The sequence below is a fragment of the Colletotrichum fioriniae genome, assembly GCF_027942845.1.
Source record: "Colletotrichum fioriniae strain IMI 355084 chromosome Unknown scaffold_3, whole genome shotgun sequence".
Classification (NCBI taxonomy): Eukaryota; Fungi; Ascomycota; class Sordariomycetes; order Glomerellales; family Glomerellaceae; genus Colletotrichum; species Colletotrichum fioriniae.
Window position 1 is genome coordinate 2,776,315 of NW_027076839.1, and position 17,960 is coordinate 2,794,274.

Sequence of the window (17,960 nt, forward strand, 5' to 3'; positions counted from 1 at the left end):
GAAATTTGTCGTATTGTTCATCGTACGGGGTATCCGTAGCTTTGATGACAATAGTCCCAATTTTTTTTTTCTCTCTCTTTCTGTTTGATTGGTGACGTCGATCGCGGCTCTGCCTGAGTTAGGTGTTGGCGGTTACGACGCCACCCACCCCCCTTCTGGTACACGCCCAGCATCTCGTCGGAATCCCGGCATAGTAAAGAGTACACACTTGGCGTTATATTGGCGAAGAGACGTATCCGTACATCAGATATCCAAAGGGACATGATGCATTCGATAGCAAGAGCCGCACCGCGTCTCGCGCGAGGCCATCGCGCGGCGGCCACCTCATCCCCGTCAGTGTCGTCATCAACGTCATCGCTACCGACGCGGCGACAGCAGCAGCAGCGCACCTTCACCACCAGCGTGAGCTTCTGGTCATCCTCAACATCGTCATCATCGTCCTCGCCAAAGTCGAAAGCAAGACCGCAGGCAAGCAGGCCATCGGCGCCTCCCCCGCCGTTCGAGCTCGTCCCGACATGTCCGTCGCCGACGTGCGAGTGCGCCGCGACGCCGGCGATGCCCGAGGGCTTGGACATTGACTTCAAGAGCCCGCTCAACGGCGTCGTCTCGGGGTATGCCGAGCAGGTGCTCGTGTGCACGGGGCAGGACGATTGGGTGTCGAGGATCGAGGAGGAGAATAGCGGGGATAACCTCGCGGCGGATTTGAAGGAGTTGTTTGGCCGCGGGGGGGAGTATAGCGATGTAAGTTTTCTTCTCGACAATTTTTTTTTTCATTCATTTTTTTTTATTCTTCTGCTCTTTTTTGCTTTGGGAGCAGTCGAGCCTTGGAACGCATGTACAAGTGTACATGCCTCCTGAATTTCTGAGGTCCAGCATAGTCTGCCAGCAAAACTGCCGTCTGGGTTGTCAGTAGCCATGTGTCCTGTTGCTATACAAATCCCGCCTTTGTCTCTCTTGTGAACTTTGATATGAGATTTGTATGAGAACACCTTGGGCTGACGGTAAGTGAAACCTCCCGCCAAAACAACAGCCCTGGCACAACATCTCAACCCTAAACGCCTCCTTCCCATCTTCCGTACCAAAGCGGAGCGAGCTGCAGACCACGAGCGCCTACCTCCTCCCGAGCTTCAAGTACGTGCCGTTTCTGCCACGCGTCAGCTTCGATAGCGTCCAGGCGCTCGCAAAGGGCTACCTACTCCCTGAGAAGCTGCACAAGATGCACGACGGGAGCCTGTCGCCGATCCACCGGGACCGGCTGACGCGTAAAGAGGCATACCGGTCGCTGCTGTACGGGGTCCGGGACGTGGAGGAGGTGCTGGTGTTGATTTGCGGGCACGGCGGGCGGGATATGCGGTGCGGCGTCATGGGGCCCGTGTTGAGGGACGAGTTTGAGAGGAGGTTTGAGGGGGTTGGGGTCGGTGTTTTGAGGGGGCCTGTTGTGGTTGATGAGAGTGGTGAGGAGACTGGGAGGATTACGGCGCCTGAGGCGTCTACTGAGAGCGATGGTGATGAGAGGGGGTATCAGAAGATGTCGGCGAGGGTTGGGTTGATTAGCCATATTGGCGGTCACAAGTTTGCGGGGAACATCATCATCTATATCCCGCCCGGGCAGCTTATGGCTAACGGGGAGAAGCATCCTCTGGCTGGAAAGGGGATCTGGTATGGTCGGGTTGAGCCGAAGCACGTTGAGGGCATCGTCAACGAGACGGTTCTCGGGGGCCGAGTCGTTGCTGACATGTTTCGGGGTGGTATTGACGAGGATAGAAAGATTATCAGACTCTGATAGAGTGTATGTGTTTGTGTGATGAAGCTGGAAGAGTGTAAGAGTTGCTTGTATCATAACATAGAGTGGGGGACATCTCCACGATGGCACTAGGGTGTTTTGAAATTCTCAGACTTGATAGAGGCTCGAGTATCGCAGACACAGACTTTCAAGATTCGCATTGAGAGACTTTGAGAGTACACACTTTCATCATCAAGACCGCCTACGAGATACTCAGATGCTATACAACCAAGGCTCTCGACCCCTCCTCCATACCTTCGCACAAAGATAGTTTTCTGGCTTCATTAAGGTAGAGGAAGACGCAGTTCCTTGCGCTCCAGGGCAGAGAGGTCGTTATACTTGATGCCAGTTCTGGAGCCCAAGGACGGTGGCTGTTATCGAGCAAGATCGAGGCGTCCTTCACGCTACGACACTCGTGTCCCCGAACGTATTCGTGGGTAAATATTCTTTGGTAACGCCGTAAGGAGTGATATGAGACCGTAAAGGGTAATATAAGGCTATAAGAGTGATGTGAGGCCATGAAGAGTAGTGTAAGGTCATGAAGAGTGGTATGAGATTGTTCAATTGGCTTGAACTGGTCACAACGATAAACTTTAGAAGCCATGGTAAGCTTTGACTTGCTCCAAAGCACAATCAGCCCGCAGTCAGTCTTTGGGAAATGCTAATTTAGGGCCATGGCGTTAAGAAAAAAATTACCGACACGAACAAAAACGTCGAAGTCCTACTACGATAAGCTCTAACAGAAATAATAATAAAAGAATACCAAGAAGCACAATGACCAAGGCTGTAAAAACACGTTAAGACTGTCTAAACTATAACTTTTCAGAACCAACTTCCCCTCTTCCCCCTATAGTTACTCGCCCCTGTGTACGTATTCGTGAGTACAAATGTCTTTAAACACCGAGGAGAGAGGGGCGACACTTTTGAATTTGAGGTTGGTGATCTCTGCTTAGGCCCTCTGTCACAGAGTTGCAAACTTTCACACATCACAACCGCCTTCAATCAGTAAATCGGCTCCAAGGTTCGTCAGGCCGGTGGATAATAGACAGTCGGCCACCTTCATTTACAGACGGATTTATACGCTCTGATCTTGTGATTTGAGAGCGTGGCTGAGCTGGATTGCGAGATTCAGTGTGTGAACTCATGAGATCACTTACACCTACCTACAGCAGTGCGATAGCGGGTTATCAGGTACCACATTCTCAGTAGTTGATATGGAGCTCCTGCGGACTGGAAGTTGAGCCAAAAGACCTAGTAAAGTGTCTTCCCCAAAAAACAGCAACCCCATAAGCCGGTCAGAGACGGCAAAGAGATCGTTCTAATCGCTACCAATGTACCAACTTACGTATCATGAAGATTGAGAAAGAGAAGCCATTCGGAGCCTGTGCATCTTTCCGCTCTACGCTGGGTAGCATACTATTTGCAACGGGTTTTTGAATGCTGCATAGTTAAGTACCACTTACTTTGAGGAAGCTGATGTGATTTCTGGTTTTGAGTCGCCTTTACATAGGATTTCTCCGAGTGCACTGTAAAATCCAACGACGAAGTAGTACCCCCAAATTACCTCAATCCAGATTTCAATTCAATCAAGTGTTGACGACGTCGAGACAATGTCGAACATATGTGTCCATCAATCCCGGGTGTATAAGTGTTTCTTGACCACAGTAAAACAAGCGACTCACGTGACCGCGCGCATACCAGTTTCGCCCAGCGGAACTAGCCCACTTGGAGCATTCATCATAGACTTTCATCACCATCCACTGCACCTCGTTTTCGAAAGAGATTATTGGAGAAGCTACGCGCCAATTTGTTCAGAAAGTCTCTACTCCCAATCAGATCAGGTGGTGCCGAGAAACTGATGGGGGCTTCTACCTTCGTCTCTGCCGGCGGTGCGGCTCTCCGGCCGATCGCCGGGCGCTCTCTCATCCACATCCGATCTCAGCTCCGTGCCATTCCGGCCGCCGCAGCTGCATCCCGGTCAACGACACCGGCATTAACTTCACTGCATCCAACACAACTGTCACGTCACTTTTCAGCCTGGACGAACCGGCGAACGACACCAACATCACCACCCGCACTCTCCTCCTCAACCACACGTCACCATCGCCTTAAGTCAACGACGACTTCCACCACCGTCCCCCATCCCCATCGCCCACCCAAACGGAAATCCTCCACCTTCATAAGCCCCCGCTACCTCCCCGTCCTCCTCCTCCTAGCAGTAGGCGGCATAGCGTGGGACGCTCAATGGCTCTTCCCCTCCACGCCCCAATCCAACGACCCAGCCGAGCAAACAGCCCTCGGCCCAGCCCGCAAATTCATCCCCTTCGACGTCGTCGCCCGCGAGCAGGTCTCCCCGACCTCCTTCATCCTAACCCTCAAGGCACCGCCGTCCCACTCCAGCAGCAACGTCGCGAGCGTATCCTCCCTCTGGGACATCTTCGACCTCTGGTGCGTGGAGGTGAAGCAGCCCCAGATCCAGGTCGCGAGGGAGTACACTCCCCTGCCCCCTATCCCGGGCTCCTCATATGACGAGGATACTCTCCGCCTCTACGTTCGTGCTGTGCGAGGGGGTGAAGTCTCGACGTACCTAAGCCGTCTAGCACCCCCTTCTTCCTCTTCTTCATCATCAGACGGCACCGCAACAAAGGGCGATAAAGTTGAACTCCGCGGCCCACACGGCGAATTCGACCTCCGCTCCCGCTTAGGCAAACGAGGCGACCGCGTTGTGTTTCTCGCGGGCGGAACGGGCATCGCCAGCGCACTACAAGCAGCGCACGCCGTTCTCCCGCTCGCAGACGGACCGTCCATGACCATCTTCTGGGCCGTCAGGAGCCGCGATGAGATTCGGGAGCAGCTGGCCGGGGGCCACGCCGTGCCGTCACAGGTGAAGCCGTCATCATCGTCGTCGTCCGGGAGCTGGTGGAACCCCTTCTCATCATCACCCAAAAACGCCCCCGGATCCCAAGCCGAGGCCCTCCTCTCCGCAGATACACTCGCCGCCCCCTCGCCCATAAGCAGAGACCTCCTCGCCCTCAAAGTAAAGTACGGCGACAGGCTCGACGTCCGCGTGGTAGTAGACCAAGAAGGCACCGCCGTCCGCGAAGCAGACCTCGCCGCGGCGCTCACTCTCCAATCCTCCCCCAGGACCTCTGCTGGTACGACGCCGACCCACGCCGTTGAAGGCTGTAAATTCCATTCCCAGACAGCACACTTCGGCATGGTCGACGGCGCGCCCAACGCCGGGAAGAGAAGCCTCTTCAAGCAGGACGACTGCGCTTGCTCCGCCGACGACGCCGCGCCGCGGGGCAAGAACCTCTTTGTGGTTTCCGGGCCCGAGGGGTTTGTGCAAGCGTACGCGGGCGCCAAGCTGTGGCGGGACGGTGGGCAGCTGCAAGGGCCTGTGGGGGGTATGTTGGGCGCGATGCAGAGGCGGAACCCGGATATCTTGAAGGACTGGATTGTTCTCAAGTTGTAAGAGTAAAACCTCACTAGAGTGGGAAGTTCTTGTATATCATCCCATAGAGCGAAGCCATGTAAACCACATTGATGTAAAAAGGGAGCAGGATGTTGCCCGATAAACTCAAATTTCGATAACGCTGTCTAATTCTTCTGGGCTGTCGAAGGTTCCATCCAAACAATACCGTACAACAGGTGGAGAAAAAAAGTTTCCCAGGCCCCTCCCGTCAAACTCCGCCTAATAATGCAAAAACCGCAGTGGCCGTTCCCTTTGAATGGCCGCGGATCCGTTCGCTGACACCGATCCCAGACGCCCTAACACAGAGCTTTGAAGATAGATACAAAGAAGATCTCATACAACAACGACAACACAACACGCTGGTGCCTTTTCTACGTGCTCTGCACTTTTCTATACGAGGGCGGCTTCATCGTCCTCCTGATAAGCTTCACCGCATAGGGTGGGATGAGAGATATCGCCGCGATGGCGATGACGCGCCAGATGAATCCCCTGCATCGTGTTAGTCTATTGAATTCTCATGAAGCATGGCCGCAAGATGACTTACAAAGTGATGATGAATTGGAGATCAAAGTAACCACCAAGGAACGGCACGGAGCCGACGAAGATGAGAAACGTGCCAACAATGGAGATGATCATGGCAGGGTGCCACGTCGTGATCTCGATGGCGACCATGAGAAGCTCGTTGAGAACTAGGACGGTGTATGAAACCGCCACCATCTTGGGTCCGTCGACTTCAGTCAAGAGCTGTGACAGACCTTGGATAGTACAGCCTTGATAGATCGAAACAGCAACCCAAACGAAAAAGGTACGATAAGACAGGGAGCGGCCGGAAGTGAGCTCTTTATACAGTTCCGGGTACAAGTTTGCCAAGTTTTCGTCCACATCCTTATCAAGGACGAGAGAGAGAACGGGGAATGCAGTATACACGGTAGAATATCCGACGAGAAGCCAATCCTACGAGTAAAGATTAGCAACCAAAATGCATGTGTACAATCATCAGGAGTCAACATACCTTGTAGAGACCATCGGGCTCGAACTTGATGGCAATACTGTACATCGTCTGGCAGACCGCAATAATCAATCCACGATGGATGACAAACTGAGCGAGCTTAGCACTGCGCTTGTAACTGTTGCGCCCGTGCCAGACCAGCAATTTAGTCAGGTGGTAGAACTGCTCAATCGAGAAGTCTGCTGCCAGACTAGCTTGTCGACCTTCTTTGCCCACAATACCAACACCAACGTCTGCTGCTTGAATCATGGAAACATCGTTGCCTCCGTCACCAATACAGCAGACCCTCTTTTTGGTGTACTCCCTAATCAGCTTGGCAACCTCGGCTTTCTGCGTGGGCGAGCATCGACATGCAACAACCGTCGGGAGTTGCACAGCCACGGAGACGAATTCGATCCTGAAGTGGGTGAGGAAGAGGGCCAGACTCTCGCCGTCGATCAAGAGACAAGAATCCGTCTTGCCACGAAGGAAATCGAGGTGATCTTGCGCGTTATCCTTCTTCTTGAGCTTGGAAACTGTGTAGATGTACTGGCCACGAGCGACAAGCTTGGAGCTGACGGCGACGCATCGAGCTGTTTCGACCTTGTCACCAGTCAACATCCAAATCTTGATGCCTGCGTTCCTCAGAAGCTCCAAAGATGGCTTGACATCCTTTTGCAGCTTGTCTTCTACGCCAGTGACGCCGAGAAGCTCTAGATCGCGCTCAAGGTATTGAGCCACAACACGTTGCATACCAGCGTCTCGCCCAGCGATAGCTAATGAAGCTGCTTGATAGCTGCCGGTAAACTCCTTGTACTGCTCGTAAGACAAGCGCTTGCGGCCAACCACAAGTGTACGCAGGCCCTCTCGAGCCATGTTGGAGGTTTCTTCGTCAAGCCAGTCGTTCTCAGCCACAATGGGGCTCATGACTGTGTCAGCACCCTTTTGATAGAACCAGATTTCGCTGTTGGCGAGGTTCGGCACCGTCGACTGAGTCTGATCGAAGAACTGAACAATGATGCCCATGCGCTTACCCTCGGACGTGAAGGGGAAGACGTCAAGAATACGCACGCGCACAATCTCACGACCGTTCTCCGTCGACTCGAGAATCATGCTAGTGCGATCTCGATAGGCGAGGCGAAGTCCGACAGATTCAGTCCAGCGAACGATAGCGATCTCGTCAGGGGACGAAGCCTGGTAAGACACGATGGTCTTTCCGTCTTCCTCCTCTGTTGTTGGCGTCACGTTGTGGCATAGAGCTAGAGCGAGAACCACGTCTCGGACGCGGGTGCCAATTTCTCTCCTTGTGCGAGTTGCACCCACGTTTGACGCATTGGCAAATGTCGAAGAAGGCGTGATCAACATGGTGTGCGACGAAGGGTCAGTCGTAGCTTGAATGTGGAATCCTTGCTTTACATATGATGTAACTTCATCCATGGCCTCGTTAGCATAGGAAACGGTGCCGACATGTATCTTCTTCATCTCCATCTCGTTCTGAGTCAATGTGCCAGTTTTATCACTGAGAAGATACTCAATTCTTCCCAGATCTTCCGGAATCGTACTCGTCCGTACAACAGCTCCAGCAATGCCGGGGTCTCGTTGAATGAACCAGGAGTAAGCGCTCTTGCCCATGTCGAGGTTGACGCGCAGACTGATGGGCACAATAGTCGAGAAGAGAATGAGAAATCGCATAATCTTGATATACCAAACATTCTCTTTGGTGTTTTCGAAACCTTCCAGCGCCACAAGGATGATGGAAAGCGCCAAAGTTAAAGCGCACAAAATCTTGGTAAGCGAGTTGATTTCATACTCCAAAAGCCCGGTCTTGGATCGTGAAGGCGCAGTCGACAGCGCTGACCTCGTCTGAGGCCCCGTGTACATGATGACAGCAAGAGTAGTGGCGTTCGAGGCGATGACTGTGTTCGCCCAGGCCGTGTTGTCTATCGACAAAGGGGCCGAGTTGCCTTCATCTCCATTGAGCGCTCCTTGCTGGCTTTGGGCATCACGTTTACTGGGTAGCAGTTCGACCGTGCCAATAAACTCGTTGACCTTTCTGTCCGGCTTGCCTCCCGTTACCCGTAGGCGGACAAACTCCTCCGTTGTCAAATTTTGCGTCAGGGGGGATGCCAGGCGCAACTTCCAATCCGTTTCTCCGTCGAGTTGATCAGTTCGGATGAATGTTTCGCCAGCGGCACCGCCGCCAACGTCGTTGCTCTCAGGTTCTTTTCCCTTGGTATCGGAAATCTGTGGGGCTTTCGATTGATCCTCCTCGGCATCAACCAGTAACGACTCTTCTTCCGCGATCACCTCCATCACGGGCGTCTCTGTAGTTGTTTCCGACGTGATGCACTTCAAGATCACAACGTCGGCAGGGACTCGTTGACCCTTGCCTAGAACAAGGACATCGCCGACTTTAAGGTCGCGCGACTTACGGCTGACCTCACAGACAGACGAGGATGGCTGGGCGACAGACCCTTCTCCCTCAGCCCGTTCCTCTTCCTCTTGTATATCCGAGAGTCTGTCTCTCAAGGCCCCTGAGGTTTTACCCTTCTTCCTCATGGAATCCGACTTGAGCCTCTTGTGTGTCCGCTGTGCCGATGCCATGCCGCGGCCCGGCTCATCGAAGGACAAGACGGTGTATGCCTCTGCGTTGGCCTCGTTGTCTCTTCTTCGTCTTTCGATATCGTCGTACGCCTCCTTTCCCATGGTAATGAAGAGTACAAATGCCAAAGGCGCCACGTAAGTCGTAAGGTAACCAATCCGTAGTGGAGGAATCGCTTGCGATAAAGCCACGAGCAAGAAGTACATGTTGAAGAAGAAGGAAAACTCGTTGTACAGAGTAACGGGCAGAAACGTAAGGGCTGTGTACTTGGCGTTCGATATCAGGTTCGGCGGGAATCTCGTCGCTTGGGAGGACCCTACGGCAATGAGACGGGCGCTCGATGGATCGTCTTCGTCTTGGTCCTGGGCATCGTCCTTGTCCGGTTCTTGCGCCCCTGAATTCGACATGAAGCTCGGTAGTCTTATGCTCGAGGTAAGTCGCTCGAATCTGTCTCCGGCGAAGGATCGACGCCTTGGAGGCGAGCCGCCAGGTAGGAGAGGGGAGTCGTCGTCGGAGCCTGCACCAGCGGACCCATCCCTATATCGTGATGAAGAGCTTCCGGGTTCGCCGAGAAGTGCTTCGGCATCCTCGCTGGTGCCATCACGGTCCTGGCCGAGTTGACCATACCCCCTGGCCTTTTGTCCGGCTCGGCGTGAGCCCCCCATGCGTAGATTTCGCAGTGCTATACGTGGCGATCGATGTTCGGTGGTCTGGCGGTCGTGTCTGAGGAGACCAGAAGTGCGATCGGTTGTGGTTGTGGCAGGGTCGAGCTCCTGGATGTCGAGATCGAGGTCTGAATCGGAATCATTCCCTGGGGAGCCTGGCGGGTCCGCGGAACGATAGGAGGTTGGAGAAGGCATCCCGCCCGCATTGGGAGGAGGTATATGCAAAGAGCAACTTTTTAGGCAGATGCCGCAGTGCGGGAAGTCGTGATAGAGTTCGTTCGAGGGTGCCTGTGCTGTTGCTCGGAGAGCTGCATCGGATAGCTTCGGTAGGAAAGGGTAAGAGGATGGCGCGAGCGCTCAAGTGTACGCAACGGGAAGCTGTACCGTCCAGTCACGCCGGTGGCGTTGAGATTTTGCGATGAACAGGTTGGGCGCCGAAGGGTCGTGGTGTTTAGGACAAGTACACCGTTGTCGCAAGCATGCCGAGAGAGGCCTGGAGACTTGGAGGCTTAGAAGCGTGAATGAGGTCGCCTGGAAAGGCTGAGCCGATCTCATTGGGCGGGTGCTGTCCGAGCAGTATCCAGTTTTCACCTCAGTAAGTAGTGGAGGTATTCCAGGGGTGACACGGGGGGCACTTTAAGTGACGGAGGCAGCCGCGTGGCCTTTAGTGCACTGTAAATTCGCTGCCCGAACACCCCCGGGGCCGTGGGCAAACGGTGTTTACGGATAAGGTAGATGTGGTGGCCGCGGGTGCAGATGTAAGCTGTCCCTCCTTATAGCGGGGAGCAGTTCATCTCACAGATCTCGACAAAGTATCTTCTTTTTCGCATGTAAGGATAGGCCCCCTGGGTTTCCTGAAGGGACACAGGTTGAGTATCTCTGGTAACTTGGTAAGGTAGCTCGCATGTTTGATGTAAAGAACACTTCCTAGCCGGGTCTTTTTTTCCCCCTCGTGTTTCTTTCTTCTGAAAGTCGTCTCAGGTCCTCAGGATACTTAATAATTCTCTCGTTATATTGATACCTGTAGCTTATGCCACCTCACCTCTTTCAAACGGTTCCCTAGTGAATTGGTGACACATTCCATTCCAGACTGGCCACCTCTATTAATTGACATGGAAACGGTGCCTCGGAACGACAATCAATGTCACCTCAGTCATCACTTGTGTCATTGTCAGACTGTCAGTGCCGCACCCGGAGGATCCTCGGGTCTCTGATGTGGCCGCAAGCCCGCGCAGTTGTTCGACTGAACCTCTGAGGTGGCCCCTTTTGGAAGGCGGAATGACGGAATCGGCCCCGATTCTGGACCTGTGACTGGGTGGACCATTCCAGCCAGGACAGCAGTGCAGCACTGAGGTGACGGACTCGTGGTTTGTTTTTTTTGGAGAGCAGCCATTTCCGTACAGATACATTGATACCTCACGAGCCTTGAAGACATGCATGTACCTTGCCACATTTAACGCACCCAAAAATACATGCTGCATGTACCGCGCTAGACCACCTATACCTTTCGTCGTACCTGCCAGCTTGCAGTTGCACCTTGAGCCACGGCCACCTCATGCTTCTTCATGCCTTTTGGCTCATTAGACTTTCTCCCCCATCCAGCAAAAAAACCACCTTTGCATCTGTAATCTTCACCTTCGACCCACAAACTCTGAAGCTCACTATGGAGTTTGTCGATGTGTATTCTATCTAGACCTCTGCTTCTCTTGTACATGTAGGTTTCGCTCCGTCCTTCTCGGCTTCTCTACCCAACTCTTACGCTCAACTTGTCCCCCCGACCTTGTCGTCGCGTTATGCGACGCCAATCCCCTGGACTCGCGCATCGTGTCTCGTGCTGACCACCAACGACCCAGCTGTTTCCCCGAGCCTTCGATCTAGCCACATCGCAAACCCGCATGATTCGACCTAATTAGATAAACACCATGGATTCCACCGCGAACGCCTCCTGGCATCCGGCATTCATGCCCAACGATGCTAGTGGCCATGCAACTAGAGAAACTCAGGTTCCCTGGAGCGCAGAAACCCACGACTCACCATCGGCTCCTCCCTTTCACAGCCAGCTTGCTGAAGATGTCGAGCCTACACCCCTATCACAAGCGACACAGCTGCAGAGTCAGCCAGAGGAACAAAGCAGTCCTTGGCTCGCCGAGCACGATAGCCAAGATGCTTCAGATGATTGGCCTGTCTTCGAGAGACCAGTGTCACATGCCCCGGCCGAGAGCGACGACGGCCCCAAAGAACCTTCAACTTCGACCACAGCTGCCGAATCAGAATCGAATTCCTTTCCCTCCACCGAACCGGCCAACGATCTTGCTCCGCAGCCGCAAGCTGTGGCCGACGAACCCAAGCCATCCGCACCCACCTTGGGCCACACTAGTACCAACTCCTTCACTCGAACTGTCTCCCACGAGGTCAACTGGGACGATGACCATGATACGGAATGGACCCTGTCCCGAACCGACACTGATCCTTTCAAGTTCATGCCACCGAACGAAAGAACAAACTCATTCCCGCCTGTTCCGCCTGCCAGTGGAGTATCGGCAGCCGTCCCTGGCACGGAACAGCCTCTTCCGTCAAACCAAGCCGAGGACTTGATTCATGAAATCGAGAGTGCGCCTGAACACTTCGACAATGGTGCTTTCGAAGAGACGAATCATGTCGCAAACGACTTTGAAAACGGCTTCGACAATGAGGAACCGCAAGATGACCAGCATTATGTCGGCCGTGATGCTACCTTTACTGAGCAGGAGGACCTTGGCTCGCGCTATGAGGAAGGGGTTCCTCTCATTCCCCACTCTGAGTCCAATGGAGAAGTTTCGCAGCCCGAACAGAAACTTGCCAGCTTCGGAGACGAAGTGGCAGGTGAGGATGACTTCTTCAGCCAGATCCAGAACTCCAACAATGACGACTTCCCTGACTTTAGCGGGAACCATCCATTGGAGCGAAAATCGACGATGCAAGTTATGGGCGACATGAATAACAATACACTGTCGAGAGCTGATACGCTGGGCGAAATGCTTGAAGAGGATGAAGACGTTGATGAGATCACCAAATCGACGGAGGAGCCTGCAGAGCCTATCCAATCCGAAGATGCTGGAGCAAAGCCAGCTGACGATCTTGCTGCTAAATGGGAACAAGCTTTCGCAGATGATGACGGAGAAGATTTTCTTCTGGACGAGTCACTCGACGAGGCCGGCGAGTCTAAGCCTGTCGATCCATCGGCATTCTTTGGTAGCGATGACGAGGGCTTCCTAGACGACGATGATGACCTGCCAACCGCTACGGCCCCGGCGTCGGTCATTCAATCCGCTGGACAACAGAACCGATATACTCCTACCGTTGCCTCTCACCAAGCTTCTTCCTCCCCTTACGCGCCGACTGCGCCAGCAGTGCCGTCGCCCTACCAGCCTCAGAATGCGGCCACTCCATTTGCTCCAGCGGTGGCCCCTTACGCTGCCCAGCGCACCCAGTCAGCCACTCCTTATAACGCGCAGCAAACGCGCCCTGAGCCTGTCAAGGCCCAGAGTTTTGCAGCGCAATCCAAAGGCGGGTATACGTCTCCTTACGATCTTCCCATGGAAGTCGTTGTTCCGAAAAAGAGGGCTAGCACGAACCAACTGCCGCAAAGCCCTTCAACGGGGCCATCGTCGGGGCCTCCTCCGCGTAGCTCTAGCATACAAGCTCCCACACCGCCGCCACCAAGAGCTGCTACCTCGAGCGCCTCGCCCCCTACATCAAGTCACTCTGGGCAGCCTCCGCCGGCAGGAAAGCCCGTACCTATGCTTCGGAATAAGGACAGTTTCTTTGAGGAGCTGCCCATGGCTTCAAAACCACGATCGGCCTCTCGACAGAGCTACCGAGTAGGTTCTCCTGCTTTGGCTGGACCGCCTGAACCTCTTCAGCCTCAAAACCAGGCTCAGCTTGCTCCGTCACCATTATCACCGCCCATGTTGTCGCCTCCTGGCATGAATCGTTCGCTTTCGGGTGGAATTCCACACTTGGTGCCTGGTGAGCGTGTGAATCACTATGCGCCTCAGACGACGCAACAACAGGTCCCTGGGATTCCAGGCAACGCCAGGTACTCTCCCGCCCCTCCGTCGGCACCGAATACCAATGGGACGAACCGCCCGCCGGCCGCAAGTAGATATTCACCAGCGCCTACAGCCGCAAGGCCTCCCGTACCCGCTTTCCATGCGGCTACTACGCCTCCCACTGTTCTGCCGCACTTGCCTAGAACGTCTAGTCCGTTGGCTCATTTTGAGGTCTCGCGTGAGGCGGCTGCGACTAATGGGGATCACCCTCAACCTGACCGCAGGTCTAGCTACAGCCTTGAGCCAAGGAGAGTTCCATCACTGCCTACTACTCGAGAGGTTGAGGAAGAGGACGATGCGAAGACTTCATATTCAGCTCAGCCTGCAAACGGTGTGCCTGCTGAGTCCCGCTATAGCCCGGCGCCGCCAATCGTCGCGCGGCAGACACCGCCGCCGTCATCCCATGGGCCCTCTATGCACTCAACGTTGTCACCTCCAAAGAGGTCCACGTCTAACTACCTGCCACAAGCCGCCCTTCACGATTCACCCCCCCGACAACAGGTATGCTCCGCCACCGAGATCCCAAACCCAGTCACCAGGATCCTCTCAAGGAGCACGCCCACAGTCTCAGCCCGTGCCTCGGCCGACCTCGGTCCATAGCCCAACGTCTCCTCGAGCAACTAGAAGTTTCCAACCTGTAAATGCCCCCGTCTCTCGGCCCCGGGGCCCCTCGCAAACCTTCAACTGGGTTGCGCCAACTGACGGTCGCGAAAATGATTCTTTGCAAAGATGGAAAGGCTCACCAATCATCTCATGGGGTGTTGGCGGAACCATGGTCACTTCCTTCCCCAAGAATGTGCCGCGTTATGGTATGGGGCAAACCGCCCCCATGATCATTCGCAGCCCAGGAGAGGTACACGTTAAGCATATCAAGGACACTCAGCCGCTCGAAGAGAGGCTGGCAAAGTTCCCTGGGCCGCTGCGTGGAAAGTCAAAGAAGAAGGAAACAATCGCTTGGTTGAGCTCAGGCATTGACACATTGGAAAAGGAACTACCTGAAGTTTCTTTCCAACCTCAGCTTTCTCACGAGCATAAGCGTGCGATTGAGCGATTGCTGCTCTGGAAGATTTTGAGGGTTTTTGTCGAGCATGACGGCGTCTTGGAAGGCACCACCGCCGTGGATAAGGCTGTGCGAGATGTTTTGGCCCCTGGCCTCGATGCCAACGCCAACGAGGGTACGCTTGGCTATGGTGCTGGTCTCGGCGCCGACGCTCTCCAAGAATCATCTTCAACTCAGATGAAAGCGGAGGTGGTGGACTCGTCTACCATGGATCAAATCCGGAAGCATCTCCTGGCTGGCGATCGCGAAAAAGCGGTATGGGAAGCAGCTGACAAGAGGCTTTGGGGCCATGCCATGTTGATTTCCAACACTGTATCCCCAGATCTCTACAAGCAAGTGGCCCAGGAATTCGTCAGAAAAGAGGTCAACTACCCCGGACACGCCAACGAGTCTATTGCTGCGCTTTACAAGGTTCTCTCGGGTAACTTTGACGACTGTGTTGACGAGCTAGTTCCAGCTCACGCTCGGGCTGGATTCCAGCTTGTCAATACGACCTCGGCCAGCGGTTCGACCAAGGATGCCACCGAGGGACTCGACAAGTGGCGAGAGACTTTGGGATTAGTCCTGAGCAACCGTAGTACTGACGACATTCGTGCCTTGAATGCACTCGGCAACTTGTTGTCTTCCTATGGACGAGCTGAAGCCGCACATATCTGCTTCTTGTTTGCCAGGAAGGCCACAGTCTTTGGAGGCCTTGACGACCCTGCTTCGAACTTCGTCCTCGTTGGCGCTGATCACAAGACTCAAGGAGAGCAATTTGCCAAGGAGACGGAGGCTCTACTGCTGAGTGAGGTCTACGAGTACGGTCTGTCACTCGCGGGAGGCCCTACTTTGACTGTCGGTGTGCCGCACTTGGCTGCGTACAAGCTTCAGCACGCAATGACTCTGGCTGAATATGGGCTTCGAGACAAGGCCTTGCAATATTGCGAGGCAATCGCCAGCTCCATCAACGCCCAGACCAAGAGGTCGAACTACCACCACCCGATCCTGGAGACTGCTGTAGAGAACTTGCGAACGAGGCTCAGGCAGGCTCCCAAGGAAGAATCATCGTCCTGGATTTCCAAGCCTAGCATGAACAAGGTTTCAGATACAGTTTGGAGCCGATTTAATAAGTTTGTTGCTGGCGACGAAAACGACGGCTCTGCTGCTGGCGCATCTGGCGAGGGCGGTGCTGAATCTGGACCATTTGCCCGGCTGGCAGGAGGCACTCCTACCATCAGCAGATCACCTTCTGTATCAAACTTCGAGCCTATGTACGGAACTGGTGCCACCAGCCTCCCAGTCGGATCTCCTCCTGCTGCGGTTCCCATCCCTGCTACGAGAGCCGCCTCTCGATACGCGCCAGGACCGTCCCAAACACCTCTATCAAGCTCCTACGAACCCGGCGCTGGTTACACACCAGGCCCGGCTTCGGTCGGCCGCTCATCCAACGAATATTCCCGCAGTCCCTATGAGCCACGAACGTCGATGGACTCCCAACTCGGGTACTCCAATGGCGGATACATGCCTCAGAATGCGTCAGCGCCATCTCAAGGTTATACTCCACCTATGTATGGCGGTGGCCAAGACACAGCTGCTTCCGCCCAGTTATTGTCAGGAGCCGTTCAGAACTCTCCTATGCAGTCGCCAACCAAGCCTGCATACCAGGGATATGAGCCGTATGGTAGCCAGGCCACCACCGTCCCGTCTGTGGAGGTTCAGAGCCAGGAGGCGGCGGAGGACAGTCAGCAGCCAGACAACAACCTGGCCAGCTCAGGCTACCAGCCGCCATCTTACGGATACGAGCCTCCGTCAATGTCAAACGATAAGCCTCAATCACAATCTGCAGAGCCCACTGAGGGCGGTGGGTACGAACCGCCTACGTTCCAGCCGTACGGCTACGAGCCTCCTTCGTACAATCCTGAGCCCGAACAGGATGATGAGGGAGAGTCAAGGCCGAAGCCCAAGAGTTTCATGGATGACGACGACGACGATGATATCCCCGCTCTCAAGGCACTTAAGCCCCAAGAGAAGGGGAAGTCTGAGAAGGACAAGGAGAACGAAGAAATGTTCAAGAAGGCGGCAGAAGAAGACGGTAAGCAAAGCAAATCTTCCTTGCATTCTGGCAACACTAACACATAATAGCCAAGCGAGCGGCAGCACAGCAACAGTCCAAGAAGGGATGGGGCTTCGGCAGCTGGTTCGGAGGCAAGAAGGAAGCTAGTCCGGATCCCCAGCAGCAGGGCAACAAGCCCGTCAAGGCCAATCTTGGTGAATCCAGCAGCTTCGTGTACGACCCTGACCTGAAGCGCTGGGTGAACAAGAAGGGAGGGGCCGAAGCGACACAGGCAAAGACGGCAACACCACCGCCGCCAAAGGGCGCTTCAAGATCCAACACGGGAACACCACCTCCGCCACGCACTATGACCCCTCCCATGGGCCGCGCAAGTGCCCCCCCTGGAGGGCCGCCTGGTCCGGCACTCGCCCACGCTGCGTCCAACGAAAGTCTGGGGGTGCCACCAGGACCACGACCGCCGAGCATGATGCGTTCCGTATCGAATAACAGTGTTGGAGGACCTCCCAGCGCTCCTCCCAGCCGACCGGCAACAAGTATGAGCAATGCCAGCAGCATCGACGACTTGATTAGCGCGGCTGGTCCCCGAAAGCCGGGTGCGAAGAAGGCGAAGAAGGGCGGGCGGTACGTGGACGTTATGGCCAAGTAAAGATGATACACGAAGATTCCAATTTCGAAATGCACAAGCGAGCGAGGCCGGCATACCTGAGCCAGCATCGATATGTTGTATTATAGAGTTTCACACATAAAAGCATTTTAATAGTTGTGAGGGACCTCGGTGCCTGGGGCATCCTCTATGCGAAATGGGCAACGAGACGTTTTTCTGTTACTTGGCTGTCGCTGATTGTACTTTACACCATGATGCGGTGAAGATGGTTACAACCAGCCGCTGTCAAACGCAATCCAGTACATTTACACTTGTGGCTTTGCAGGGTCGTCGAAATATTCCCAGTACTCTCGTTAACGTTGTTCTGGCGGTCTTGCATCTAACCTATCGAGTGACATATCGATGCCTCACCTTATCCGAATTCGCCTGGGCACCTTCTCAAGTAAGGTGAGGTGAGACATAAGGTATTACCCAAGGTACCTAAGGTACGGACTTAACGGGTCTTGCAAGTTGCGGGTGGCAGCCTGGCAGGTGCAAGAGCTGCAGGGTCCTGTAAGGATCCAGGTACGCCAGGGTGCAAGGGTAGCGATAAAGAAGTCTTATCAATAGATTATGTGATTGGCCGAGGGGCAAAAG

The 17,960-nt window shown here is 54.4% G+C and overlaps 5 protein-coding genes across 5 annotated transcripts; 4 read left to right on the plus strand and 1 right to left on the minus strand.

Moving 5' to 3' along the window:
- Positions 1 to 264: 264 nt before the first annotated feature.
- Positions 265 to 1,783, plus strand: AIM32 (Altered inheritance of mitochondria protein 32; the record flags this gene model as incomplete). The annotated part of the gene is made up of 2 exons (XM_053190702.2): positions 265 to 741; positions 1,031 to 1,783. The coding sequence occupies 2 exons, from the start codon at positions 265 to 267 to the stop codon at positions 1,781 to 1,783; spliced, it is 1,230 nt and encodes a 409-aa protein (XP_053052111.2).
- A 1,858-nt stretch (positions 1,784 to 3,641) lies between these two features.
- On the plus strand, positions 3,642 to 5,258 carry CYC2 (mitochondrial peripheral inner membrane protein; the record flags this gene model as incomplete). The annotated part of the gene is made up of 1 exon (XM_065756893.1): positions 3,642 to 5,258. The coding sequence occupies one exon, from the start codon at positions 3,642 to 3,644 to the stop codon at positions 5,256 to 5,258; it is 1,617 nt and encodes a 538-aa protein (XP_065614660.1).
- Positions 5,259 to 5,629: 371 nt separating this feature from the next.
- NEO1 (putative aminophospholipid-translocase) lies at positions 5,630 to 9,708 on the minus strand (the record flags this gene model as incomplete). The annotated part of the gene is made up of 3 exons (XM_053190700.2): positions 5,630 to 5,747; positions 5,803 to 6,212; positions 6,271 to 9,708. 3 exons carry the CDS (start codon positions 9,706 to 9,708, stop codon positions 5,630 to 5,632), a joined length of 3,966 nt encoding a protein of 1,321 aa, XP_053052109.2.
- A 1,727-nt stretch (positions 9,709 to 11,435) lies between these two features.
- SEC16_1 (vesicle coat component) lies at positions 11,436 to 14,204 on the plus strand (the record flags this gene model as incomplete). Its single annotated transcript, XM_065756894.1, has 1 exon — positions 11,436 to 14,204. One exon carries the CDS (start codon positions 11,436 to 11,438, stop codon positions 14,202 to 14,204), a length of 2,769 nt encoding a protein of 922 aa, XP_065614661.1.
- A 229-nt stretch (positions 14,205 to 14,433) lies between these two features.
- Positions 14,434 to 17,366, plus strand: SEC16_2 (vesicle coat component; the record flags this gene model as incomplete). The annotated part of the gene is made up of 2 exons (XM_065756895.1): positions 14,434 to 16,738; positions 16,798 to 17,366. 2 exons carry the CDS (start codon positions 14,434 to 14,436, stop codon positions 17,364 to 17,366), a joined length of 2,874 nt encoding a protein of 957 aa, XP_065614662.1.
- Positions 17,367 to 17,960: the final 594 nt, after the last annotated feature.